Genomic DNA, 26615 nt, shown 5'->3' with positions numbered 1-26615 from the left:
CATGCAAGGTTTTTGTCAAGGAAGTCCCGCAATGCTGCCAATTCCTTAGGTGTCATTGGGTAAATCTTTGGCTTAGGCAATGGGACATGAGGGAGCAGTTCGATGGCACAGTCCGTCTTGCGATGGGGGGGTAATTGGTCCGCCTCCTCCTCCCCGAAGACGTCCGCAAAGTCCGCGTATTGTTCAGGCAACCCCTCCATGGGGAAATCGTGAACTTGAGGGTCGACAATCTCCGCCCTCCCTACAGTCAGACTGAGGGATTTCCCCTTGGCCGGTGCTTGGTAGAACCCGTCCTCAAACATTATTGTACGGGTCCTCCAGTTAATGTAGGGATTGTTGCGAGTTAGCCAGGGGATTTCCAGAACCACTATAGGCTTGCCCACTGGGGTGACCATGAATTCTATGGTTTCCCTGTGTGTGCCCATTTGTAGGGTAACGTTCCCTGTACCCTGGGTGGCCGGCCCACCCCCTGACGTGGAACCATCAAGTTGCTGGAAGATCAGTGGCTTCGGGAGCGGGAAACAGGGTAAGTTTAGCGCAGCGACTAGGCTGGGGTGAATCAGGCATCTGGAACACCCAGAGTCCACCCAAGCCCCGACTTCGATGGTCTTGGAGCGGTGGCTGAGTTCAATTGTTATGGCCAGAATGGGGCAGTCCGCACCCCCCCTGATGTTCTCGCGCCCATTCTCCACCAGCTGTCCAGTGGCGCTGTTTAGGACAGTTGGAAGGCGTTTTCCGCCGGCTGTTCGGGGCGGCCAACCCGTCCTCCGTGAGGTAGATGTCCTCTTGTTCATCTTGGGTCGCTAGTGCCGCTGTCAGCTGCCGGGGGGGTTGGGCAGTTTCTGTGGAGCATTCTGCGTCGGTCTAGGTGGGCGATCTGCCGTTCTAGCCTTGTGGCATTCCGCTGCCCAGTGCCCAGCCTTACCGCACTTGATGCATTGCCCATGGGCAAAGCGACGTTGTCTTTCGGCATCCCATGTTGTGCCCGACTGTGGCACTGGCCCTTTCCCGCTGGGAGGAAGCCTGTCCTTTTTAGCCGCCAGCATGAAGGTCCGCTGGGCGTGCTCAGCCTTCCCGGCAAGACAGATCCAGTCATGCAGTGAGTCCCTAGCGCCCTTTTCACCTTTTCTTGCTCCAGGGGGTCCCTGAAGTGCCGTTCCAGCGCCTGCAGAAATTCTGTGCTGTCCTGCAGCGCCCGGGCACCTGATTGGCACAATTGGACGTACCAATCGGCGGCCCACCCTTTAAGTTTTATGGCCAGGGCATTGACTTTGCCCCTTTCGGTTCTGAAGCAGGGACCCCATTCTTCGAGGTAGTACCTCGCGTTAGTCAAGAAAAAGGAGAGTTTAGAGGGGTCTCCATCAAACTTTATGCCAAAGTCCTTGGCAGGTGTCCTGGTCTGGCTCCTGGCGCCCTCTGAGTCATGCCTCGGGCTCTGCGGGAGCTGCTGCGGGTCGGGTTGTCTCCAGTTTCCTTGCGGCATTGGTGCCTCTCTCTGGGTCTCCTCGCAAGGTCGTCCCGTCGCTCGGGGGGGAGGGCGGGGCGTTCTCCCTCGGTCGGTCTCCTGGATCCAGGCTCCGCCGTCGCCGTCACCGCCCGCCGGGTCGTCCCTCCGCCTCTCATCCTGGTGCGTCTCCCGTCGTGGGGTGGGTTCCTGGGGCCGGGCGCCGCCGCCGCCGAGGTTGTCCCGCCATCTCACGTCCAGGCGCGCCTCCGATCGGTGGGTGGGCTCCTGGGGTTGGGTTCCGCCGTGGTCGCCGCCGTCCGCTGGGTATCTGCCCCATCTCTCGTCCCGGTGCGCCTCCGATCGTCGGGTGGGCTCCTTGGGCTGGGTTCCGCTGTCACCGCCGCCCCGCTCGCCCTGCCGTTGGCCGTGGTGGAGGACGGATCTTCCCTTGGTCCCTCCGTGGTGCCAGGTGCGCCCTCGCCTCCGTGCGCCCAGGGTGGCGGTTCGTCTCGCGCTTCCTCCGGGGTTGCCTGCAGGCCTGGAGAGGGTCCCCTCGTCTCGCCCCTGGTGCCTCGCGGGCTCCGGGGCGCCGGGGTGGGTCCCTCCCCTGCCACTTCCCCCCAGCTGGGTCCCATACTTACCGGGGCATTACATCGCCCGGACCTCAGCTGCATCCCACCCTGCGGGAGCGGGGCTTCGTCGCCGGGCGCCGAAGGGTTGCGCCGCCTCGGTTCCTGGATTTCCATGCCTGGCTGGGTCCCTCACAAGCTTGTTGGATAGGTGCCAGGTGAAAAAATTTTTTGGGTTCCCATTTTTATGTCAGGGCCAGCCTCGCTTCGCAATAAGACACAGACTCACTTAATGGGTATTAAGGATTTCTGGTTTATTGGAATAATAGCTGACAGAACGAAAAACGGGAACGGGGTAGGTGGTGTGGGGGTGCCCCTTTTATACCCTCCTGTATTGCCCCGGGCTTCCCCACCCTTCCTTGACCCGATCCCTCTTGATGGGACCCTTGATGGCTGCCTGAGCGTTTTCCCGGTGTCTTCTTTTGTCTCCCAGCGACGGTTGTGTCCTCCGGGGCACCAGGTGCGTCTTATCTTCGTTCTTCTGACGTCCTTCTTTTCAGCTGCCTATGGGTCCATGGGTGTGGGTGCTTTTGGGTGCTTGTGTTAATCCCTGGTTTGATTATCTCCTTCCTCTTTTCCTTAATGATCATGATCCACGTTGTGAGGTCATGACAGTGCCCCTAGGTCGGCACATATAACACCGTTGCTGCTCAAGCTGCACTGGGTGCTAGTTTGTTTCCGGGTCCAATTCAAGGTGTTGGTTATCACCTTTAAAGCCCTACATGGCATGGCACCATCTCATCCCCATTACATTGGCCCGCCCCACCCAATCATCCAGAGAGGGCATGTTGCGGACCCCATCCATAAGAGAATTTCATCTGGCGGGGTCCAGGAAATGGGCCTTCTCTGCAGTGGCCCCCGCCCTCTGGAACATCTTGCCCCTGGAGGTGAGGCAGGCCCCTTCACTCCTTACCTTCCGGAAGGTCCTGAAGACTTGGCTCTGCCATCTCGCCTGGGGCAGGAAAGTGAACAACCGTTCTTGGGGGTGCTCGCACCCTAGAGTCCCTCTCACCAGCTTGGATTTTATACCCTCTTGGATTTTATATTTATTTATTGTATTTTATAATAATTGTGATGTGGCTGGTTTTATGAGATTTTAATGTTTATGTCTGGAGCTTGATTTTATTGTAAACCACCCAGAGTCCCTCTCTTGGGGGAGATGGACGGTAAGTAAATTTGAATTAATTAATTAATTAATTAATATTAGGTTTATCTTTGGTTGGGCCATAAATTACTATTCATGACATCTGATGATCTCTTATTTAACTACTAATATTAATCTATAAATTTTGAAGCTGCTTTCACTAAAGTTGCCAAATTGCAGCTTTTGAATTTCTACTGATTTAAATCTGGTCCATCTATTTTCTTGCTAAAAGGATTTTTCTCATTCAAAATTTGGATTTCTTGTAACAAAATGTCATGAATTTCAAGTTGTAAAGAAACTGCCTTTTTCAGCACTTCTACAAAGATGTTTAATGTTCCAAGGTGCAAATGTGCTTATCATGAAAACCCCCCCACAAGTGTATTATTTAACTTAGTGGCAACCAGACTAGATCCCAGATCTTAATTACAAATAACCAAAACATTTAAAAAGTGAATCTTCTTAAAGTTATTAACTCTTACTAAAAAAAAAAACGGACATCAGTAAGAAAGACTGTTAACAAATTACTTACCCAAAACACTAAATAGCCAATTGTTGAAAGGGGGAAAAAAAGATTACAAATAAGATCCAAGTATATGTTGCAGCCGCCTCAGAAGCCGAAGCTGCTGCACGCAGTATGAGAGACTCTCTACGGGTGGGGGAAGAAGGCAGGGTGGGTGCTCGGTTTACGAGCCTGCACCGAACGCAGCGGAACCTCTTCCCAGAGGAACCAAGAACAAGCCACGGACAGGATTCCAGGCTCCAGCCAGACCGTGGGTCTACGATGCTACATCCCAAATGGGAGGAAGTGAGATCCCAAGTACCCCCCTTGCTACCCACACCACCCTCCGCCAGCGCTTCCTGCCCCCACCCAGACCCTCCCATTCCGCTCTGGGGCTGGGAGCATGGGCGACTTTCTCTGCTGTCTTCAGGGGTGCTTGTTGGGGCCCCCCGGCTGCTGCTACTGCTGCTGGCGCTGTCCTGCATCCCCGGAAGCAAAGGGGAGAAGGAGCCCCCCAGTAAGGAAGGAGGGGGGCTGGGAGGGAGGATAGGGGGAGGAAAGGGGCTGGGACCCTCAGGAGTGACTTTGGCGTGGCCCTGTGGAGCAGCTCCTCCGGCTTTTATGTTGTCTGTGGTTGAATTTTGCCTGATTTTATCAGTAATCTATTTTCAGTACGTTTTGTAGGGTCTAATTAATTCATTTATTTTCCATCCCACCTTTATTATTTTTATAAATAACTCACGGTGGCGAACATGCCTAATACTCCTTCCTCCTCCTCCTTTCACCACAACCACCACCCTGTCAGGTGGGTTGGGCAGAGGGAGAGGGGCTGGCCTAAGGTCACCCAGCGGCTTTCGTGCCTAAGGTGGGACTGGAACTCACAGCCTCCTGGTTTCTAGCCCAGCACCTTCACTACTTGGCCAAATTTATCTATTCTTTTTATTGTAAAAGGGTTCCATGCTGGGTATTCAATTATTCCCTGTCAGATTTAATGGGTCTACTTTGTATCTCTGCATATCCAAATTCATTTAGTATTCCGTAGCCACCAAGCATACGTTGTCCTCACTGGGGTGGATTCTAAGCACAGTTTCAGAATGCAAGATTTGGCATCATGGTACAGCATGGCCCCTTCAAAGATCCAGAGGCTTCTGAACCATTTCAAGCGTTCGCAGCTCCCAACCGTAATAAAATGGGACATCATAAGAGGTGTGCCCAAAAATACTGCACCAAAAAAGAGCAAGAGAGGAAGGAAGACAAAATTAAATATAATTTGAATATTTTAAGGCTTAACAACTTTGCAGACCTTTAATGTGAAGCCACTCAGATTTGGAGGCTCAGGCCAAAAGAGCCTCTTGCTTCCTCCCCACCCCTGGCCTGGTCCCGGCTCTTCAGTGTCCTTCTGCAAAGGGATCATATGCAAAGTGACCTACTAGGGAAAAAAGGCATTATAAGCTGATCTCTGAATCGGGCTCCTGAAATGAACAAACCTTGAACTCTTTGCTGTCTCCTGAAGTCAGCAAAATCAGGATCATTCATCTGCATAGCTAAAATGCCACTTAGCGGCTCCAAATAATTTTCCTCTTTATTTCTGGGGATTTGGGGGGAAAATTCAAAAAGAAGCCCAGAGGGAGGAGAAAAAGAAATGGAAACATCTCCCATGCCTTGGGAAGGGAGCTGTCCCTCACCTTGGCCCCACGTTCACAGCAACGCTGACACTACCCAGTATCTTTCCTTTTCAAAAGCCACGAATGGTTCTTACACAATGCATTTCTGGAAAGGAAACCTCTTCCACCGGGCAACTCTTTCCTCCATCCCCACCACCAAGGGGGATGTAGCAAAGGGGTCAGCCTCCTGGCGCTGCTGTCACCCACAGCCACAAAAGGCTAACAAGCAGGCACCGCCAGGCAAACACGATCACAGCAGGGGCTGTTCCTAAACCTGAAGGTCCTTCCTGCGCTCAGAACCACAATGCCTTTTCTCAACTCCGTATTCCTGCAGCTCTTTTCCATCACCTTCAACTGTGAGGCAGAACAGCCTTTCCATCTGAAACTTTACAGGGCTTTTGTCACTGCCACGAACATGCCTAATATCTTCTCTCATAAAATCTGAGCCCTCCAATCTTTTTTTCATGTATCTTTTAGGGCCTGCAGCAGCTTACTGGGAAGTTCTGCTGATAGCCAGACAGGTGTAGTTAGCCTTTCCCAAACTAAAATTTTCCATTTTTTTTCCTCTCCTCCTTCATCTCTAATACTGAGACATGTTTAACTAAAAAGAATCAGCCCAGAAATGAAATATGAAACTTTTCAGCTGGATGTCCAATGGGAGAAGAGAAATTCAAGCCTTCTCTACACTCATCACCTTCTGCCTCATGTGGATTTCCTTGTGTCTCTTAAGGGAGGAACTTGTTGTGAAGCACCGTCCACAGTCTGGGCATTTGAATGGTTTCTCTCCAATGTGTAAACCTACATGATTTATCAGGATAGACCTAGTACTGAAACTTTTCCCACAATCTGGACACTCGTACGGTTTCTCTCCTGTGTGAGTCCTCTGATGTATCACCAGGCTGGACTTGAAACTGAAACTTTTCCCACAATCTGGACACTCAGATGGTTTCTCTCCTGTGTGAGACCTCTGGTGTATCACAAGCTGGTAATTCTGACTGAAACTTTTCCCACAATCCAGACACTCATACGGTTTCTCTCCTGTGTGAGTCCTCTGGTGTATCACCAGGGTGGACTTCAAACTGAAACTTTTTCCACAATCTGGACACTCAGACGATTTCTCTCCTGTGTGAGTCCTCAGGTGTATCACCAGCTGGTAATTCTGACTGAAACTTTTCCCACAATCTGGACATTCATACGGTTTCTCTCCTGTGTGAGTCCTCTGGTGTATCACCAGGCTTGACTTGAAACTGAAACTTTTCCCACAATCTGGACACTCATACGGTTTCTCTCCTGTGTGAATCCGCTGGTGTATCATCAGGTAGGAATTCCGACTGAAACTTTTCCCACAATCTGGACACTCAGACGGTTTCTCTCCTGTGTGAGTTGTCTGGTGTATCACCAGGCTGGAATTGTGACTAAAACTTTTCCCACAATTGAGACACTCATACGGTTTCTCTCCTGTGTGAGTCCTCTGGTGTATCACCAGGTCAGAATTCCGACTGAAACTTTTCCCACAATCTGGACACTCATACGGTTTCTCTCCTGTGTGAGTCCTCTGGTGTCTCACCAAGTTGGATTTCCCACTGAAACTTTTCCCACAATCCGGACACTCATACGGTCTCTCTCCTGTGTGAGTGCTCTGGTGTAACACCAGGTTGGAATTCTGACTGAAACTTTTCCCACAATCTGGACACTCATACGGTTTCTCTCCTGTATGAGTCCTCTGGTGTTTCACCAGGTAGGAATTCTGACTGAAACTTTTCCCGCAATCTGGACACTTGTATGGTTTCTCTCCTGTATGAGTCCTCTGGTGTTTCACCAGGTAGGAATTCTGACTGAAACTTTTGCCACAATCCAGACACTGATATGGTTTGTCTCCTGTGTGAGTCCTCTGGTGTATCACCAGGTGGGAATTCCAAATGAAACTTTTCCCACAATCTGGACACTGATATGGTTTGTCTCCTGTGTGAGTCCTCTGGTGTTGCACCAGGGAGGAATTCTGATTGAAACTTTTCCCACAATCTGGACACTTGTACGGTTTCTCTCCTGTGTGAATCCTCTGGTGTATCACCAGCTCGGAATTCCAAATGAAACTTTTCTCACAATCTGGACACTGATATAGTTTGTCTCCTGTGTGAGTCCTCTGGTGTTGCACTAGGGAGGAATTCTGATTGAAACTTTTCCCACAATCTGGACACTTGTACGGTTTCTCTCCTGTGTGAGTCCTCTGATGTATTACCAGGTGAAAATTCAGAATGAAAGTTTTCCCACACTCCAGACATTCATACGGTTTCTCTCTTGTGTGGGTCCTCTCGTGCATAATCAGCTGTGATCTGTAATCTGTGCTTTTCCCACAAAATAAACCTCTGTGGGGCTTTTCCACCTCTGATATTCTTGGATTCTTAGGGAGATCAAGACTATTTCTGACCCCTTGTGTGGTGGTGCTTTGATTGAAGCAACTGTTTCCTTCCTCGCAGGGTGAGGCTTGTGTTACTCTCTGCCCTACGTGGCCATCCAAGTCTCCTCTTCCTCCCCACTGACTTCCAGATAGTTCCCTCTTTTTCTGAATTTGGAAATTATCCCCCTTGACCTCTTCATGTAATATTTGAGCTCCCCATATTCCACGTATTCAATTTTTTCCAGCTCAAGAACCTTCTCCTCTTGTTTTTCTCTCCCTCGACTGTCCCCAGCTGGGGAAAAAGAATTTTGGGGTTCTCTGGAGAAAGTGGAGAAGATTTGATTGCTGGCTTGATTTGCTTTCCTTTTTAAAGCTGGTTGTGATTCTCGGTTGTCCAGCAGGCTCTTTTTGGCATCCTTTTTGCCTATAAGAGTCACATAATAGTGTTACTTTCATTATTATCTACAAAACGGCTGCACAGCACGTGCAAACAACAACAAAAAAGCATAGGTTGCAATGAAAAAGGAAAAGTGCCAGAAGGGCAGATCAACCTCTAACATTCATTATAGCTCATTTGCCACATAGAAGACCAGCGACAGCCGAGTTCGAATCCTGGAATTCGCTCTCCGAACCTGCGACCGCCGCAGAAGGGCGCGCACCGGCCTCGAGGCGCGCAGCACCGGCGAACGCCGTCCGGGGCGGGGCGGGGCGGGGCGGGGCGGCGCCGGCAGCGCTGGCGGAGCTCCCCTCTGGCCCCGCCCCGCGGAGGGCCCGGAACAGCCCCGGCGCAGCCCCCCGCCTGCCCCCCGCTCACCTCCCGCAGCTGCGGCGGCTGCTCCGGCCCGGCCAGACCGCGCGGCGACCCTCCAGCCGCTCCCCCAGGCGGAAGCCGGAACAGGAAGTGCCCCTGCCCTCCTCTCCACCGACGTCCCCTCTAGCCGTCCAGTCCTCTATCGCTGCAGCCGCTGCCGGACCGAGGCTTCCCGGGCGGGCGTCGCTCAGCCCGAGAGCGCCATCTAGCGCCGCGGGGCTGCAACGCCCGCTCGTCTGGCCTCCCCCGAAGGCGTGGGCGGGGCCGTGGCTGGACTCCGGGCCGCCCCGACGGACCCCCCGCGACCCTCCACCCCGACCTGTCCCTTCGGGTCTGCCGAGGGTGCGCCGCCGCCGCTGCAGCTGAGAGTCCTGCGCTCCCGCCGGGCGTGGCTCTCCTTTGGGGGGTGAAACCCTCCCCGCCTCCTGGAGCGTCTTCCCTCCTTCCTTCCTTCCTTCCTGGGGCTCGAAAGGGTGCCGGACCGGGGAGCCCCAGCAGGCCACGCCCCCCCCGAGGGCCAGTCCCCCCCGTGCCGGCCAGGGCTGCTCCGAAGGCTGGGAGACCCCAGGAGCATCAGTCCAGACAGCCTTATCGTGCCCCCCTCCCCACATCCTTATCGTGCCCCCATCCGTCTCCCTCGAGACGGAGGCATGGATGTTGCTTCCACTCCAGCCCAGAGGGCTTCTGGTGGTCCCTTCCCACCCTCCATATATTTCCTGCCCCCTGGATCCAAAGTCCCCTGCAGAGAGCGCTTCTGCCTGCCTTTCTCCACCCTGGGAGGATGGAGGATGCCCACCAGGAAGTTTGTCCTCCTCCCCCCTTCCCTCCCCACTGGGACCGACAAACTTCCCCACCATCCATCCATCCATGCTTTCAGCACCCTTCCTGGTGGTGTCTGGTCCCGGATACAGATGCAGGATGCGAGTCCAATATATCTTTGACTATTTTTCCACAGAAGAGGTGTTCCCTTCCTCCCTGAGGGGGAGATCCTGTTTCATGAAGAGGAACTCCTGGCATGCAGCAGGTTTTTCCTCATTTTATTTCACTTGATTTTGGTCCAGATTGATTTCCAAATACCCCCTTCAGTTGAAGCTTCCTTGTTTGTAGCGTTTTTGCCTTGGACTCATTTTAACTCTGATTGTTCTCCGTTCCTGTGTCTGGTTTTATGAGATTTTAACGTTTATGATCGTAGTTTGATTTTATTATAAACCGCCCGGAGTCCCTCTCTTCAGGGAGATGGGCGGTAATTAAATTTGAAAAATAAATAAACAAATAAATAAAGGTGTAACGAATATCTGTTGGAAATGCTCACAGGGGAGGGAACTTTTTATCATCTTTGGTGGACCTGTGAGCAAGCTAAAAAGTTTTGGGACCAAATACGTAGTATTGTATAAAAGGTTCTCAGAGAGAACATACCAAAAAAGCCAGAAATGTTTCTCTTGGGTTTGATGCGCAGAAGTGGAAGCAGACAATAGAATAGGTTCTTATAAGCATTTCTGCAGCAATTCTGACCCTCTGTGATTTTTCTTTTCCTTCAGAATGCGAGGAAGACTGGCTCTTTGCATCCTTTACAAAGTCTGCAGATTCACAAGGGGTTCAGGACATTATGGACCCTCAGCCTTCCACAAGCCACGCAGCACGAATACTGTTAGGAGGTATATCATCTAGCATTTTATCCAACTGCAAACTGCTTTTTAGAAACTAATGGGGTTGTTGTTGTTTATTCGTTTAGTCGCTTCTGACTCTTCGTGACTTCATGGACCAGCCCACGCCAGAGCTTCCTGTCGGTCGTCAACACCCCCAGCTCCCCCAGGGACGAGTCCGTCACCTCTAGAATATCATCCATCCACCTTGTCCTTGGTCGGCCCCTCTTCCTTTTGCCTTCCACTCTCCCTAGCATCAGCATCTTCTCCAGGGTGTCCTGTCTTCTCATTATGTGGCCAAAGTATTTCAGTTTTGCCTTTAATATCATTCCCTCAAGTGAGCAGTCTGGCTTTATTTCCTGGAGGATGGACTGGTTGGATCTTCTTGCAGTCCAAGGCACTCTCAGAATTTTCCTCCAACACTACAGTTCAAAAGCATCGATCTTCCTTCGCTCAGCCTTCCTTATGGTCCAGCTCTCGCAGCCTATGTCACTACGGGGAACACCATTGCTTTAACTATGCGGACCTTTGTTGTCAGTGTGATGTCTCTGCTCTTAACTATTTTATCGAGATTTGTCATTGCTCTTCTTCCAAGGATTAAGCATCTTCTGATTTCCTGACTGCAGTCAGCATCTGCAGTAATCTTTGCACCTAGGAATACAAAGTCTTTCACTGCTTCTACATTTTCTCCCTCTATTTGCCAGTTATCAATCAAGCTGGTTGCCATAATCTTGGTTTTTTTGAGGTTTAGCTGCAAGCCAGCTTTTGCACTTTCTTCTTTCACCTTCATCATAAGGCTCCTCAGTTCCTCTTCACTTTCAGCCATCAGAGTGGTATCATCTGCATATCTGAGATTGTTAATGTTTCTTCCAGAGATTTTAACTCCAGCCTTGGATTCCTCAAGGCCAGCTTGTCGCATGATGTGTTCTGCATACAAGTTGAATAGGTAGGGTGAGAGTATACAGCCCTGCCGTACTCCTTTCCCAATCTTAAACCAGTCTGTTGTTCCGTGGTCTGTTCTTACTGTTGCTACTTGGTCGTTATACAGATTCTTCAGGAGGCATACAAGATGACTTGGTATCCCCATACCGCTAAGAACTTGCCACAATTTGTTATGGTCCACACAGTCAAAGGCTTTAGAATAGTCAATAAAACAGAAATAGATGTTTTTCTGAAACTCCCTGGCTTTTTCCATTATCCAGCGGATATTGGCAATTTGGTCTCTAGTTCCTCTGCCTTTTCTAAACCCAGCTTGTACATCTGGCAATTCTCTCTCCATGAATAGCTGGAGTCTACCTTGCAGGATCTTGAGCATTACCTTACTGGCATGTGAAATGAGTGCCACTGTTCGATAGTTTGAACATTCTTTAGTGTTCCCCTTTTTTGGTATGGGGATATAAGTTGATTTTTTCTAGTCTGATGGCCATTCTTGTGTTTTCCAAATTTGCTGGCATATAGCATGCATTACCTTGACAGTATCATCTTGCAAGACTTTGAACAGTTCAGCTGGGATGCCGTCGTCTCCTGTTGCCTTGTTATTAGCAATGCTTCTTAAGGCCCACTCAACCTCACTCTTCAGGATGTCTGGCTCTAGCTCACCGACCACATTGTCAAAGCTATCCCCGATATTGTTATCCTTCCTATACAGGTCTTCTGTATATTCTTGCCACCTTTTCTTGATCTCTTCTCCTTCTGTTAGGTCCTTGCCATCTTTGTTTTTGATCATACCCATTTTGGCCTGGAATTTACCTCCGATGTTTCTAATTTTCTGGAAGAGGTCTCTTGTCCTTCCTATTCTATTGTCTTCTTCCACTTCCGTGCATTGCTTGTTTAAAAATAATTCCTTATCTCTTCTGGCTAACCTCTGGAATTTTGCATTTAATTGGGCATATCTCCCCCTATCACTGTTGCCTTTTGCTTTCCTTCTTTCTTGGGCTACTTCTAGTGTCTCAGCAGACAGCCATTTTGCCTTCTTGGTTTTCTCTTTCTTTGGGATGTATTTTGTTGCCGCCTCCTGAACAATGCTGCGAACTTCTGTCCAGAGTTCTTCCGGAACCCTATCTACTAAGTCCAGTCCCTTAAATCTATTCTTCACCTCCACTGCATATTCCTTAGGAATATTAGTGAGCTCATATCTAGCTGATCTGTGGGTCTTCCCTAATCTCTTTAGTCTGATCCTAAATTGTGCAAGAAGAAGTTCGTGATCTGAACTACAGTCAGCTCCAGGCCTTGTTTTTACCGACTGTACAGATGTCCGCCACCTTTGGCTGCAAAGGATGTAATCAATCTGATTTCGGCGTTGTCCATCTGGTGAAGTCCATGTATAAAGCCGTCTCTTAGGTTGTTGGAAGAGAGTGTTTGTTATGCAGAGTGAATTGTCTTGGCAAAATTCTATCAGCCTATGTCCTGCTTCATTTTGTTCTCCCAGGCCATACTTACCTGTAATTCAAGGTGTCATTTGACTGCCCACCTTAGCATTCCAGTCTCCTGTGATGAAAATAACATCTCTTTTAGGCGTGTTGTCCAGTAGGTGCTGCAGATCCTCATAGAACTGCTCTACTTCAGCTTCTTCAGCATTTGTGGTTGGGGCGTATATTTGGATCACTGTGATGTTAGATGGCTTGCCCTGAATTCGAATTGAGATCATTCTGTCGTTTTTTGGGTTGTATCCAAGCACTGCTTTAGCCACTTTACTATTAATTATGAAGGCTACTCCATTTCTTCTGTGGTCCTCTTGTCCGCAGTAGTAGATCTGGTGGTCATTTGATGTGAAGTGGCCCATTCCAGTCCATTTCAGTTCACTGACGCCCAGAATGTCTATCTTTAATCTTGACATCTCACCAATAACCACATCCAATTTGCCCTGGCTCATAGATCTTACATTCCAGGTTCCAATGGTGTGTTGATCCTTAGAACATCGGATTCGCCATTCACCACCAGCACTGTCGGCCGCTAGCCGTCCTTTCGGCTTTGAGCTAGCTGCGTCATCACGTCTGGGGCTAGTTGAGCTCATCCTCTGTTCCTCCCCAGTAGCATTTTGACCATCTTCCGACCTGGGGGTCTCATCTTCTGATGGTATACCGACATATCTCTGGTTGTACTGATCCATTTAGTTTTCACGGCAAGAATACTGAGGTGGGTTGCCATTACCTTCCCCAGGGATCGCATTTAGTCTGACCTCTCTGTCATGACCTTCCCGTCTTGGGTGGCCCTTCACGGTTTAGCTCATGGCATCATTGAGGTGCTCAAGCTCCAGCACCACGACAAGGTAACGATCCTTTGCTGAAGATGGGGTTGGTATTACATTATTAGGAGTGTTGCTGAACCCCCCCCCTTTAGTTTGTTTGTTTGTTTAACCAGAACCATCCTGCAAAAAAGCAAAAACGCATGGAGGTGGACTTCCTACAGACTCCCCAGATAGTGTTACCACTACAGATTGGCCGATGTCAGAATCTCAGCCAGCATCATGGATAAACTCAATAAACACACAGAGCCCAGAGGTCACATACCTGGAGAGGATACAAACATGGCAGAGACCAATCTGCAATTACAACGCAATGGAGCTCTATCAGCGTTAGTAAAGGTAAAGGTTTCCCTTGATATTAAGTCCAGTCGTGTCTGACTCTAGGGGGCGGTGCTCATCTCCGTTTCAAAGCCGAAGAGCCAGCGTCTGTCCGTAGACACTTCCATGGTCATGTGGCCGGCATGACTAAACAGAAAGCCGTTACCTGCCTGCCGAAGCAGTACCTATTCTACTCACATCGGTATGTTTTTGAACTGCTAGGTTGGCAGGAGCTGGGACTAGCAACAGGAGCTCACCCCGTCATGCGGATTCGAACTGCCGACCTTACAATTGGCAAGCTCAGCAGCTCAGCGGTTTAACCCAGCGTTACCAATTTGTAAATTTTGACAGAATTTTCTCATTCAGCCATGCTAGAGATGTTATTCATAACGAGATACAAAAGCTGTTGAATAATGTCTCCAGGGAGATAGGTCCAAATGATTTTGTTCAGCTCCGGTTGGATGCGGAGGGCCTAAATCACCCTCTCTTTTCTGTTAGGAGATATATGGATGATTTAAATGCGTGGGAAAAACCCAGATAAACCCCAAAAGTTAAGGCGGGTCTGATCTGTGTCTCTTTGAATGGCTGCTTAATTCCTCAGTACTACACATGCGTTTTCCCCCCTGGATAGAGGCCCCCTCCTGCTCGCCATCAGTACTCATGACAGATATGCTGAAGGATGGCAATGATAAAGATGTAGTAAGTTGGGATTGTTATGGCATTAGGTGCCTGGAGCAATTTGTGAAGAAATTTATAAATCATAAGTTTAAAGGATGTACTTTTATTGCTCACAACACCAAAGGTTATGATGGGTACCTGGTGCTGAGGCAGCTGATCCGTGAAAAGGTTAAGGTTGAGTTGATAAGTCAGGGAGGCAAGCTGCTGTGTATCAACCTCCTGGCTTATGTGAGGTTTTTATTTTAAGGCCTAACCTCAGAAACTCGCAGCACAAGCCACAATGGATATGCGAAGTTCTTTATTAGGTCTTTACCTCAGACTGTCAAAGCCACAACTGGCTCCACTTCCTTCCGCCTCCCTCCTTTGTCCTTCTGCCTTTTCTTTGTCCCGCCCCTTCCTCTGTGTTGACAGCTTGCGTGATGGTGGCCTCTCAGTCTCTCAGTTGTGAATGGGGTTGCTGTCATCTGCTCTCTTCTTATCCCTTGCCCCTTCATTGCTTGTAGTCTTTCCACTATCCTTCCTTCCCTTTGATGTGTAAGGTTAGAGCACCCAGGTGCAATTAACCATTGCCCCTGGGTTCTCCATACTTACATGCCACATCCCTGCAGAAAGATGGCCTCCTCCTCGTTTCGTCCCCTGGATACAGAGGCACCTGGCAAAAAAAAAGAGCTAATTAGGAGGTACATATGACAAAGCATTCTGTTTAAGCTATGTAGGTTTAGTGGGGTATTGCTTATGGAACGCCCTGACTAGGCGGGGCGCTTGGACATGGTGGCTTGCCAACCACTCATTTTCTGTGTCTGGTAGGTGTTTCCAGCATACTAAGTATTGTAAGCCCCCCCGACGTAGTCTGAAGTCTAGAATTTCTTGTATCTTGAAGTGCTGTTCACCATCAATCAGTGTGGGGGTGGTTTAGGGTGCCATCGTGTCGACGTTCGTACTGGTTTAAGAAGACAGCAATGGAAGACTGGGTGAATATTGTCCAATGTTTTTGGAAGTTGGAGTTGCACTGTGACATCGTTGATAAGTTGCGTGATTGGAAATACAATACTTTGGGCTGAGTTTCTTCGACGGCTGATTCGATTTCAAGTATTTAGTAGAAAGATAAACTATGTCTCCCACTTTTAGGGGCCACTTGGTGGACCTCTTTCTATCAGTGTAGTTTTTGTAATCAGCCTTTGCGTCGTCAAGCACCTTGACAATTGTAGGCCAGCTGTCCCTGAGTTGTGCAATCCAATCATCCAAGGAGAGTATTTTGGTGCGGAGTTGTGGGAGTTCCGGGATGGGCACGAAGTCTTGTCCAGTGGTGATGTGAAATGGCGTAAATCCTGTGCTCGTGTGTACTGCATTATTACCTTGGCAAAAGGGAGTAAATCGACCCAATTGTCTTGCTGGTGGCTGACGTAGCAGTGCAAGTATTGTTCCAGGATTTGATTCCTCCATTCACTCACCCCGTCAGTTTCCAGGTGGTGGGTGGAGCTTAGGCCTTGGTCGACACCAATGAACTTGAGAATTTGCTTCCAGAATCTGGAAGTAAATTAAGTTCCTCTATCACTTATGATATGTTCAGGAGCACCATGAAGCAATGGATGTGATGAATGAACATCCTGGCCAGTTGACTGGCTGTGGGAAGTGTGGCACATGGGACGAAGTGAGACTGTTTTGAAAAAAGGTCGGTGACCACCCATATGACCGTTTTCTGTTGCTCTCAGGGAGTTCAACAATGAAATCCATGGCGATTTGTTTCCATGGGTGGCTTGGACTCACCACATTTTGTAAAAGGCCTCTAGGCTTGCCTCCGATACGTTTAGCTATGGCACAGATGGGGCAAGCTGCTGTGTATTCCTCCACATCTTTCCTCAAGGTCGGCCACCAAAATTGTCGAATTAAATGAAGAGTTTTCACAAATCCGAAATGTCCTGCCACTTTGGCGTCATGGCAATGCTCCAGGATGTTCCTTTGTAGGGTCTCTGGGATGTACAATTTCTCACCCTTCCACCACAGTCCTATCCTTTCCATGAGGAAAGTTTTATTGGAGTTCAGCCAGATATCTTGTTGAGAGTCGAGTTGGATCTTGGCTCTCAAGTCTTTGTCCATCTTTGCTGCTGCTGTTTGGCTCCATGTAGTAGCTGCCAGCCCAAATTGGGTAGTTGGGATGATGGAGTCTACTACCTCCTTCCATAAGCTGTTGCGTTGGGGTAAGCGAGAGAGGGCATCTGCCAAGAAGTTCCTGCCTCCCGGTAAGTATTTTAGTGTGAAGTTAAACCATCAGAAAAATTGTGTCCATTGTATCTGCTTGGGGTTCAATTTCCGTGGAGATTTTAGAGCTTGTAGGTTCTTGCGGTCTGTCCAAACCTTGAACGGGTGAGAAGCCCCTTCTAGTAGGTGCCGCAATGTCACCAGTGCCCACCGGACTGCGAACGCTTCCTTCTCCCACATGTGCCAGTGTCGTTCGGTGTCTGAGAATTTTCGTGAGAGGTAAGCGCACAGCCTCAATTCACCAGCATTGTCCTTCTGTAGCAGAATGGCTCCAATTGCCAAATCGGAAGCATCTGCCTGGACTACTAGGGGTCGTGTGGGGTCAGGATGGCGTAGAATCAGTTCTGATGTGAACAATAGTTTCAGATGGTCAAATGCATTCTGACAGTCAGAAGTCCATTGGATCGGAGCTCCAGGCCTCTTTGCTGCCTTCGAGTTCCCTCACTCCTTTGTTTTCAGGAGGTTGGTCAGTGGTAAAGCCACCCATGCAAACTGTGGGATGAATTGTCGGTAAAAGTTTGCAAATTCCAAGAAGCTCTGTAGTTGTCTCCTGGTTTGAAGAGGTTCCCAGGCGATAACATCTCTGACTTAGCGGGGTCCATCCCAACTCCATCGCTGGAGATTCTGTATCCCAAGTAATCCAACTGCTTCTTATGAAATTCACACTTCGATAACTTGACATATAAGTGGTTATTTAGCAGTCACGTTAAGACTTCGTTGACAAGTTCCACGTGTTCCTCCATTGTTTCAGAATAGATGAGGATGTCCAAATAAATGAGGACGCTCTGGTAAGTCATGTAGAATCTCATTTATGAGATGCATGAAGACACCTGGTGCCCCCTGTAATCCGAATGGCATCACGAGATATTCAAATGATCCTAGCTGGCAGTTGAAGGCGGTCTTCCACTCATCACCCTCTCTTATACGCACCCGGTAATATGCCTCCTGTTGGTCAAGTTTGGTGAAAATCTTGCCCTTTGAAAGGTGGGTCAACATATCCCTCATCAGGGGAAGAGGGTATTTGTTCAAAGTGCAGATTGTGTTTAAGCCTCGATAGTCTGTGCAGAGCCATAAGGACCCATCCTTTTGTGTCCTGAATAGCATGGGTGCAGCCATAGATGAAGTGGCAGGACGAATGAATCCCTGTTGTAAGTTTTTATCAATGAACTCGCAAAGGACTTCAAGCTCTTTGGTGGTCATGGGGTATAGTTTTGCCTTGGGGAGTTCTGCCCCTGGGATAAGTTCTATGGCACAATCTGATTTTCGGTGGGGTGATAGCTGGTCTGACTCAGTTTCGCCAAAGACATCCTTCAAGCGTCTGTATTGTCTGGGAATGCAGGGTCCCTCATTTGCAGTTTCCTTCTTAGCCGATTCCTCAAGCACTCCCGTGAGCTCAGATGGTGTGTTCAGTGGCCCTACAGATAACCAGTTGTGGCCCCCATCGGAGAAATAGATTTGTCCTGACCTCCAATCTATTCTTGGATTGCGTTCTCGGAGCCAGGCGAGCCCTAGGATCATGGGGTGGTGGGCAATTGGGGTTATGAGGAATCTCAGGACTTCTTTATGCTTCCCCACCTGCCTAAGTATTGGCTTGGTACAGTATTTGACAGGGGCCCCTTTCATATCCCCCCCGTCAAGCTGGGTGAAGGTGACGGGATTGTCTAATTTATCCACCTGTAACTTTAGTTTGGCCACCATTGTAGGGTGTAGTAAGTTGTGTGTGCACCCTTAGCAGTCCAGCTATTGGGATGGGGTCCCCACCTCTTAGTGTTTTCAATCGTGCATGCATCAGCACTGCTGGGTACTTCCCACTTACCATGGGGTCCTTGCGCCCATCTTTCCATGCCTGCCCTTTGACGCTGTTTAGAGCAGGCTCACGTCATTTCCCGACAGGGAGTTGGTCTTTGGTAGAGGCTTCAGAGTCCTCATACGACTCACGCCGTCCCTTCTCAGAGGCTGCCGCTGCCGGTGTCTTGACTTTCTTAGCTGGGGCCTTTGGGTTGCTTGCGTTGGTCTTGGGCTGCCCCTGCTTCATGGGGCCTGGGAAGTTGGCTGCTCGGTGTCCCTCCTTCCCACATCGAAAGCACAAGCCTCTACGTGCTCTTCGTTCTTTTTCTTCAGCCCATGGCCGGTCCGCCACCCATCGCCCACTGGGGTCTTTTGTAGTGTTGTGACATACGATCATTGTTGGCGTCGCACTTGGGCTCGCACTTCCTCTACCTCTCCTGCTAGGCATATCCAGTCTCTCAGCGATTTGGAGTTTCCTCGCGCTAGGGACCACTCTAGGATCTCGGGGCACAAGCCTCCCTTGAAATACTCAATCTTTAGGGACTCTGGCCAGTCAGTTAGCCTTCCTGCTAGAGTTTTAACTCTATAGCATAGTCAGAAACCAATTTGGTCCCTTGTCTTATGGTTGCATGCTGGCTCTGGCTCTCATTGTAGCCAGTGGGTCCTCAAAGCGTTCTTTTAGTGCCTTCATGAAATTCTGAAGGTTTTGGAGTTCAGGGGCTGCTGCCTCATGTAGTCCCTCCAGCCATTCAGCTGCCTCTGCCCTGAGGCGCCTTGATACATAGCGCACTTTGGCATCCTCTGAGCAAAATGTTCCTTCAAATTCACTCATAAACCCTCGTGACATGTGTTACAAAACATGCGAGTTGCTTGGGGTCTCCAGTGAATTTGATACTGAGGCCTCTGTCCCCAAAAAACTCCTCCCTCACTCTTGGGCTGCTCAGCCCCCCTGTGATTGGTGGTTCTAACTGCCAAGTGCCTGGGGTGACACCTCCCCAGTTTGTGGGCCTCCTTGTTGTGTCTGGGCTTATTCTGCTTTCTCCCATAGAGGGTGCCCATCTCCCTTGTAGCTCCGGGATGGCTGTCGCTGTCCCATTTTGAATGTCTGGTGTTCTGACTGCAGCCGGCCCTCTCTCTTTGCATGCTCCCTGTGCCTCCCTTAGAGTCGGGTTCACTGCCTCTTCAGGGCCTCGTGCCATCTCCCCCCAGGTGGGTAATCCTCCTTTCCTAAGCATGTCCTAGATGTCTGGCTGGGTCGCACCCCTCTCACTATTTCTGCCACGCTGTTCACTTCAGCTCCGGTCTTTAATTCAAATCTCCTGCCTTCAGTTAGCTCCGCCCTCTCCTGCATTCCCTTCACTCGCACGTTCCCTCACCCAAGGCTTGGGGCCCTCAACTCTCGTGCACTCTGCCGTCCAGGGCTCGAGGTCCATGGGTCCCAGGGGTTCGTTGCCACCCTCTCTCCAGCCACGGGCCCCCCCTTCTTGCCTGCGATCGCTCCTCGCACCACTCCCTCTCCCGTTGCTACTGGATTCCATGTTCTGGCCTCAAACCTCTGGAGCAGGCATTCTACTGCCCCTCATAGGGCTGCCATATCTTGTTCCAGCCTCGTCACTCTGCTCTTCGATCCTGCTGGTAAGCCTCTTGTTTTGGGGCCAGGGTTTTCTGCTCTTTTTCCCTCTATGCTCTCCTGCGATGGAGTTTCTGGGGTATGCAGGTTGCTTGGGAACCACGTTTCACTCAGTGGGGTGTCTTTCTGTGAGGTTTTTATTTTAAGGCCTAATTTCAGAAACTCACAGCCAATCTCCCAGGGTTACATCCAATTGGTTAAACAGCGATGCTATGGGGTAGTTGGTCAGGGCCACCCTTGCACCATCATCAATATCTGTACCATCAGCCTTTACAATCTTGTAACTCACTTACAGCAGGGTGTTGTTTAAATCTGTGTAATGCTCGCCATGCCCTGTGATAAAAAATTCCAAGGGCGCGTTGAGTGATAGTGCAGATAAAGGAGGGATCTCGACATATCTGCTGTTTTCAATACTGGTCTGTGTAGGCGCCAGTTGAAAAAGATCCAGTTCTGATTTAACACACTCCTGTGATGCCTCGTGGATAACAGCCATTTTGCATTAGAATATGTCTTGCTTGTCACAGGGCTTCCTCTTCTGTGCATGTCTCCTCTTGGTATGACAGGGCTTTTTCACAAGTCTTCTCTTTTTAAACGGAACAGGCGGACCCAGTGCGTAATTCTTCCTGGCTATGAACATCCCTGACCCCTCCTGCCCCCTCTCAACAACACGGGATACAAGACGCCCCGTGACATCTCTGGCAATGGTTTTGGCAGCAGCTTTCACATGCGGCTTAATGATTTCTAATCCTTGCCTCAAAAAAGGTATTGCTTTTCGAAAAAGTCCACAGAACAGTCCTCCTAAACCTGTCCCGTACATGATGGGGGCTCATCAGAAGCCAAGGCCACTACCCGCTTGTGCCTTGTAGTAAGCCACATAGACTTGAGGGCTCCCATCTCCTTGATTACAACCATCCTTCACTTTTCTGAGGCCTAAAATGAAGCTTGACAATAATCCTTCCCGTGATAAAAATGCGCGTTTTTGTCCTGGTCGGTTTTGATTTCTATAGTAATGGTATTGATGTGATGCTTGCTGACCGGTATATAATGTGGGCGGTCATAGGTCATTGTGACGAAATCGTTGTCTTGCCCCTGCACAGGCACACAGCGCAGTAATGGCACATAGAAGTCACCCACTATCTGGGTCTCTACAATGTCTGTGTAAACATATAAGGTGCTGAATCTGGGGAACATGCCTAACAGATGTCCAAGTTCTCCGCTAACTAGAACGGTACGTGGTTCATCTCCTTTAAGATTAATTTTCTGAGGCACCGAATCATACTTCAGGGTTGTCTTAGGTCCATCCTTGGCATTTGATATAAGCTTGTTCATATTTTCTAACAGTTGTTGGATGCTGGTGTAGTACCCACTTTTCAAAGAAAAATGCCATCTCTCTCTCTCGTTAGCAATTTCAAAATATCCTGGAGAAGTTAATGTGTGCCAACTATGCGGGTACTGTATCTCTGCTAGCCCTACTTCCCATGACCCTGGAAGATCCAATGATCTGGCTAACTGAATAGTAAAATTAGAATTTTTGTTTAGGGGAAAAATTGCTGCTGATGCATTGCTGGGAAGGGTGATCTAAAACCCCGCCATATCAAAGATGTTGTACTTCAGTCTCCTTAACCCAACTGTTGAACTTCTCTGGCCACTGGGACCATTTTACTAGAAGCTCTCTGTGTCTCCCCCGCCCTCTTTTTCAGATAACTTTTTCTATTCCATATAAGCGTTATTGGTCAGCAGGAACCTTTTGGAGCTCCTCAGAGTAAAAAGACCCCTTTACAGGATCGCCTGTGTAATCATTTAATCTATACACCACTCTTTCCCCCCTTGTCCCCAGTTCCTTGACCATGGATATTTCATCCGTATAGGTTTGCGGATAGCCCTTTTCAAACTTACCCTTCAGTCTGGATACCCTGACATGATCACACACCTTAAGACATTTTTCCTTTCTTTTACTTTTTAAAGCTTCCCCATACATGCTCATCCAAACCTCCCTTTCGTTAGACAAATTTACGGCGTTAGGAGCAGTCCCGATGCTACGATGGTGAGTGTTATTGTACCCCTGAAGAATAGCACGCAAAATGTCCACATACCGATGGGTATTTCTAGCTGTAAAATATCTCCAGAGTTTATTTTTTAGGGTACAGTTAAACCTCTCTATAATGGCTGCTTTAGTCTCACTCTGAGTGACAAAATGGTGAATGCCATAACGTGCTAAAAGTTTCTTCAGAGGAATATTTAAGAACTCTTTACCAGCACCCGTCTGTATTTTTTGGGGTGCATGTCCTGTTTCAAAAATATTCTGGAAGGCAGCTGTGACTTCTCCCCCAACTTGTCAGGTAAAGGGGAGGCCCAAGTATATTTAGATAACATGTCAATAAGATGTACTTTTTTCCATGGTTTTCCTTAGAAAATTTGGAGACATCTATGAGGTCAGCCTGCCATTGCTGATCTAAGCCAGACAGCACTGTTTTATTTCTAGGAAAATTAATTCTCGCAGGTTTATGAAGCGTATAAGCATCTTGCCGTGACAGCCATGTTTTGACTTGCTTCATGGACAGGTTTTTATCATGTTTTCTACCCTCCTGAAATAGGGTATTCACACCTCCATAACTCCCTACACAACCGGGTGTATAATAAATGCACCTTAGTAGCTTTTCATGCATCATTATACTGAAAGACCACTGACAAATGCTCGCATGTTGCCTTTAACACATGGTTTTATTGATAATACAGAGTTCAGAGGAGCATGGCTCCACCATCAGAAAAATATCCCTCATCATCACTATCGGCATCAGAAGATAAGGTGTCATAACATGCTATTTTACAATCTGTTGCCCTTTCTGACCTATCTGAATCCCACAAACCATGTCCACAGTCGCAAGCAAGCCAGGCTTTACACAAATTGCACCTCTTTAACCCCAGGGCAGACAGCACGGTCTCTGGGATAGAGTGGAATCCTGGTCATATTCTAGATCAGAAAAATCTTTGTGACCACTGCGATTACCACAGCAATATAAAATTGGGGTGCCTTGAAGTGTTTGCTGTCTAGGTAGTGTTAATTCGGAGACTGCAAAATATAAAATGTATTGTCAGCAACCACGCTGAGATGAGGAATAAGTCTCTAGTGTTTTATTACTGCTACATTAGACAGAAAATCCTAACAAACTGAAGAAGCGTGAGAAAACCGATACAGATAAACCCCAAAAGTCAAGGCGGGTCTGTTCTGTGCCTCTTTGAATGACTGCTCAGCTCCTCGCTACTATGCATGCGTTTTCCCCCCTGGATAGGGGCCCCCTCCTGCTCACCATCAGTGCTCATGACACGTATCCTGTTAGCGCGCTATCCACTCCAGCAGCATTTACATAGCGATAAATAAAAGCAGTTACTTACCCGCTCCATGTCCTTTGAGGGGGACTAAAGATGATCTGTTCCCCATTTCACAATCCGCTTTGTAAGTATTACAGGATGCGTCCTCTGTTTTCCACTGTTCCTCATCACTAAATTTACAGCACTGCTTACTACACCCATACAACACTGGTCTGAAGAATTCATTTTCTTTATCAAACCCCCGACAGCAGCTTTTGCCGCATTCTGCCAGCAGCAGCCTTGAATTGTCCCTTGTATTGGTAGGGGTGTCTAATGAGGTGAAAAGGGTTGCAGAACCTTTATTAAGCACTTCTTTGGAATCTGAGGCTGCTATATTACTTTCAACCCCGGCTAGGTTTAAACCGGTAGCTGTTCAGGCCTGTCTGCACAAACTCCCCTGCCCCTGCAAAGACACGTCAATGAGCCTTGCGCGTGCCCTGTCGCGTGCCCAGAATCGCAGGGGATCTGACATGCCCAGGCATGTCCTGAACAAGACCTAAGCTCTTTTTTTACTAGCAGACACAAACACGCATGCCCGGAATCGCGGTCCTGACATGTACCCATAATAAGTATCACGACCGGATGCTTGCTGCCCAGTTGATTGTTGCTTGTATTTTAATTCCCGTTAACATTCCTTGTCTTTTGCTGTAGGCGCGGAATAAATTTTATTAAGGCCGTGCTTCAAACGCTTATGTGTACATGCGGATTTGAGGGTAAAATTGGCAAAATACGAACCTTTAGATTTTTTACAAAGGTAAAAGCCGGCTGTGGTTTTAAAAGGGCTTTTTTTCCTGCTTTTGAGGAAGTGATTAAAAAAAAGGGGGTCAAACGCAGGCCGGGGCTGCCTTTTAGGGGATCATTTTCTGGTATTCGAGGCACTGATCTTTAGCACTACACAAAAATTAAAAGCATCACTAGGCTATTATTTTTTAGTTCACAGGGCACAGGGCACAAAGTAAGGGTTTGTTTCCCAAAAATACAGGGCTGCCTAGGCCTCTGTTCACTTTACTTAGCTGTTTTGACTTTGAATGCCCATAGAATTAGGCTAGGGGTTAATCTAATCATGTACCCAGGGCCCTGACCGCCACACCTTTCTTGATGGGCTAGGTTCAACACACCTTATCCGATTAGGGTTATGACCTTGCGACTCACGCTTTTCTTGATGGGATTAGGTCCCGCGCGTCATATCCAGCTAGGGTTATGACCTTGCGAGTCCTGCACCACGTGAGGGGAGGATTATGCACATCACATCCCTGCAGGTGGGCGGCCCTTGGACCTCTGGTTGTTCGTCTCAGGAGGTGGGGCAGCAGAGATGTCCAGCAGCATCCAGGGCGACTGGGCAGCCCTTCTAGGATAGCACTGCCCACCCTCGCAGGAGGGAGGGGCTTAGAAAATGTACCCTAAACATTGCCTGCCCCACAACATCTGGCTAGCTATCTGTGACCGGCAGATCTTCCTCTTAGCGATCAAGAATCAAGGAAAACAAATCAAAGGAAACACATTTTCGGAGCATGGAATGTCCGCACCTTGCTGGATAGAGGCGAGGTGTTAAGGCCTGAAAGGTGAACAGCACTCAGAGCAGCCGAGCTTCCCCGTTATAGCACTGACATTGCTGCACTCGGTGAGACCAGGCTGGCAGAGGAGGGTCCATTACAGGAAGCAGCGAGTGGATATACGTCCTTTTGGAAAGGGAAACCACAGAGTGACAACAGACTCATGGATTAAGTGTTGCAATCCAAACTGCTCTGCTGAAGAACATCTCTGCTCTACCCACTGGAATAACTGAACAGATTAGGAAGTTCTGCTTTCCTATATCACCACTGTCAGCGCCCACGCACCAACTCTCATGAGTCCAGACGAAGACAAGGAAAGTTTCTACGAGGACCTGGACCAGATTATTCGGACAACCCCCACCAGCGACAAACACTTCATTCTGGGTGACTTCAACGCCAGGGTGGGAACAGACAGCGATGACTGGAACGGAGCCCTTGGGGACACGGGTTGGGAAAACTAAACAATAAGCAATAAGGGCCTGCTGCTTCTGAGCAAAAGTGCAGAACACAACCTGTGCATCACTATCAGGATGTTCAGACTTGCAAAGAAATACACAACCACCTGGATGCATCCCAGGCCCAAATGCTGGAACCTCCTTGACTGTGCCATAGTATGTCAGCGCGACCTTAAGACGTCACCATAACCCGAGCCACGCGAGGTGCTGAGTGCTGCACAGATCACAGGCTGGTCTGGTCTGTCCACAACCTGCATGTGGCCCCTTTACGCCGTGAGCAGCCAAGGACTGTCAGAAAGTCATTCAATATCAGCAGACTGCAGGAACCAGGCCAAGTCCAAGGTTTCCGAGATGTACTTAATGAAAAGCTCTCCAGCAATTTACTGCTTGTGGAACCTGCTCAGAAAGTGGACATTCAAAGACATCACACAGACTGTGGCAATTGTACTGGAGACCCAGGCTCATCAAGACTGGTTTCATAAAAACCCAAGACCATTTCAGCAGCCCTACAGGCCAAGAACGAAGCCTATACAGACTGGCAGGACGACCCATCATCTGTCTCAAAGAAAGGCAAGTTTGAGCCCCTGCAGTCCAGAGTACAAGAGGAACTGCAAGAAATGCAGGACGGTTGGTGGCAGAGAAGAGCTAAGCAGTGGGACCCTATGCAGACATGCAGGCCACCGGAGAGTTCTTCAGCACCATGAAGTCAGTTTACGGTCCTTCTAAACCAGGATGCTCTCCCTGCTGTCATCAGATGGGTTGAGCCTGATCAAAGACCAGGAAGGACCCAAAAACTGCTGGGCTGAACCCTTTTCCAACCAACTCGATAGGCCATCCACAGTTGATCACAATGTCCTACAGCAGGTTCATTGGCCTCCTTGGATACCCTGGGCCTGCATCCCTCTACTGATGAGATCAAGAAAGCGACCTGCAGACAGACTCAAATGAAGCAACGGGGCAGGATGGCATTCCTGCTGAGGCCTGCAGAGCACTAGAGCCAAATGCCTTAGAGGCATGGGAAGACATCTGGTCCACAGAGGAGATGCCTGACGACTTCTGCAATGCCCTCATTGTGGCTCTCTATAA

At 49.0% G+C, this 26615-nt stretch overlaps 2 protein-coding genes across 3 annotated transcripts in view; one reads left to right on the top strand and one right to left on the bottom strand.

Annotated features, from left to right (window-relative positions):
* LOC134491980 (zinc finger and SCAN domain-containing protein 2-like) overlaps positions 1-26615 on the top strand; it is a 305728-nt gene that overhangs the window by 259063 nt on the left and 20050 nt on the right. The gene's annotated exons all lie outside the window — the stretch shown is intronic.
* The window catches only part of LOC134491977 (zinc finger protein 850-like), a 68418-nt gene that overhangs the window by 33150 nt on the left and 8653 nt on the right, over positions 1-26615 (bottom strand). Inside the window, exon 3 of one of the 2 annotated variants that reach the window (XM_063296083.1) lies at positions 6020-7716. In XM_063296083.1, the coding sequence (XP_063152153.1) occupies positions 6054-7716 (1663 nt within the window). In that variant the 3' untranslated portion in view covers positions 6020-6053. Of the gene's footprint in view, positions 1-6019; positions 7789-26615 lie in introns of those variants that run through there. The other variant, XM_063296084.1, reaches the window with a different exon arrangement.

Source organism: Candoia aspera, chromosome 2 (assembly GCF_035149785.1).
Source record: "Candoia aspera isolate rCanAsp1 chromosome 2, rCanAsp1.hap2, whole genome shotgun sequence".
NCBI lineage: Eukaryota > Metazoa > Chordata > Lepidosauria > Squamata > Boidae > Candoia > Candoia aspera.
The sequence above is the reverse complement of the archived record's forward strand: the minus strand, read 5'-3'. Positions and strand labels throughout refer to the sequence as shown.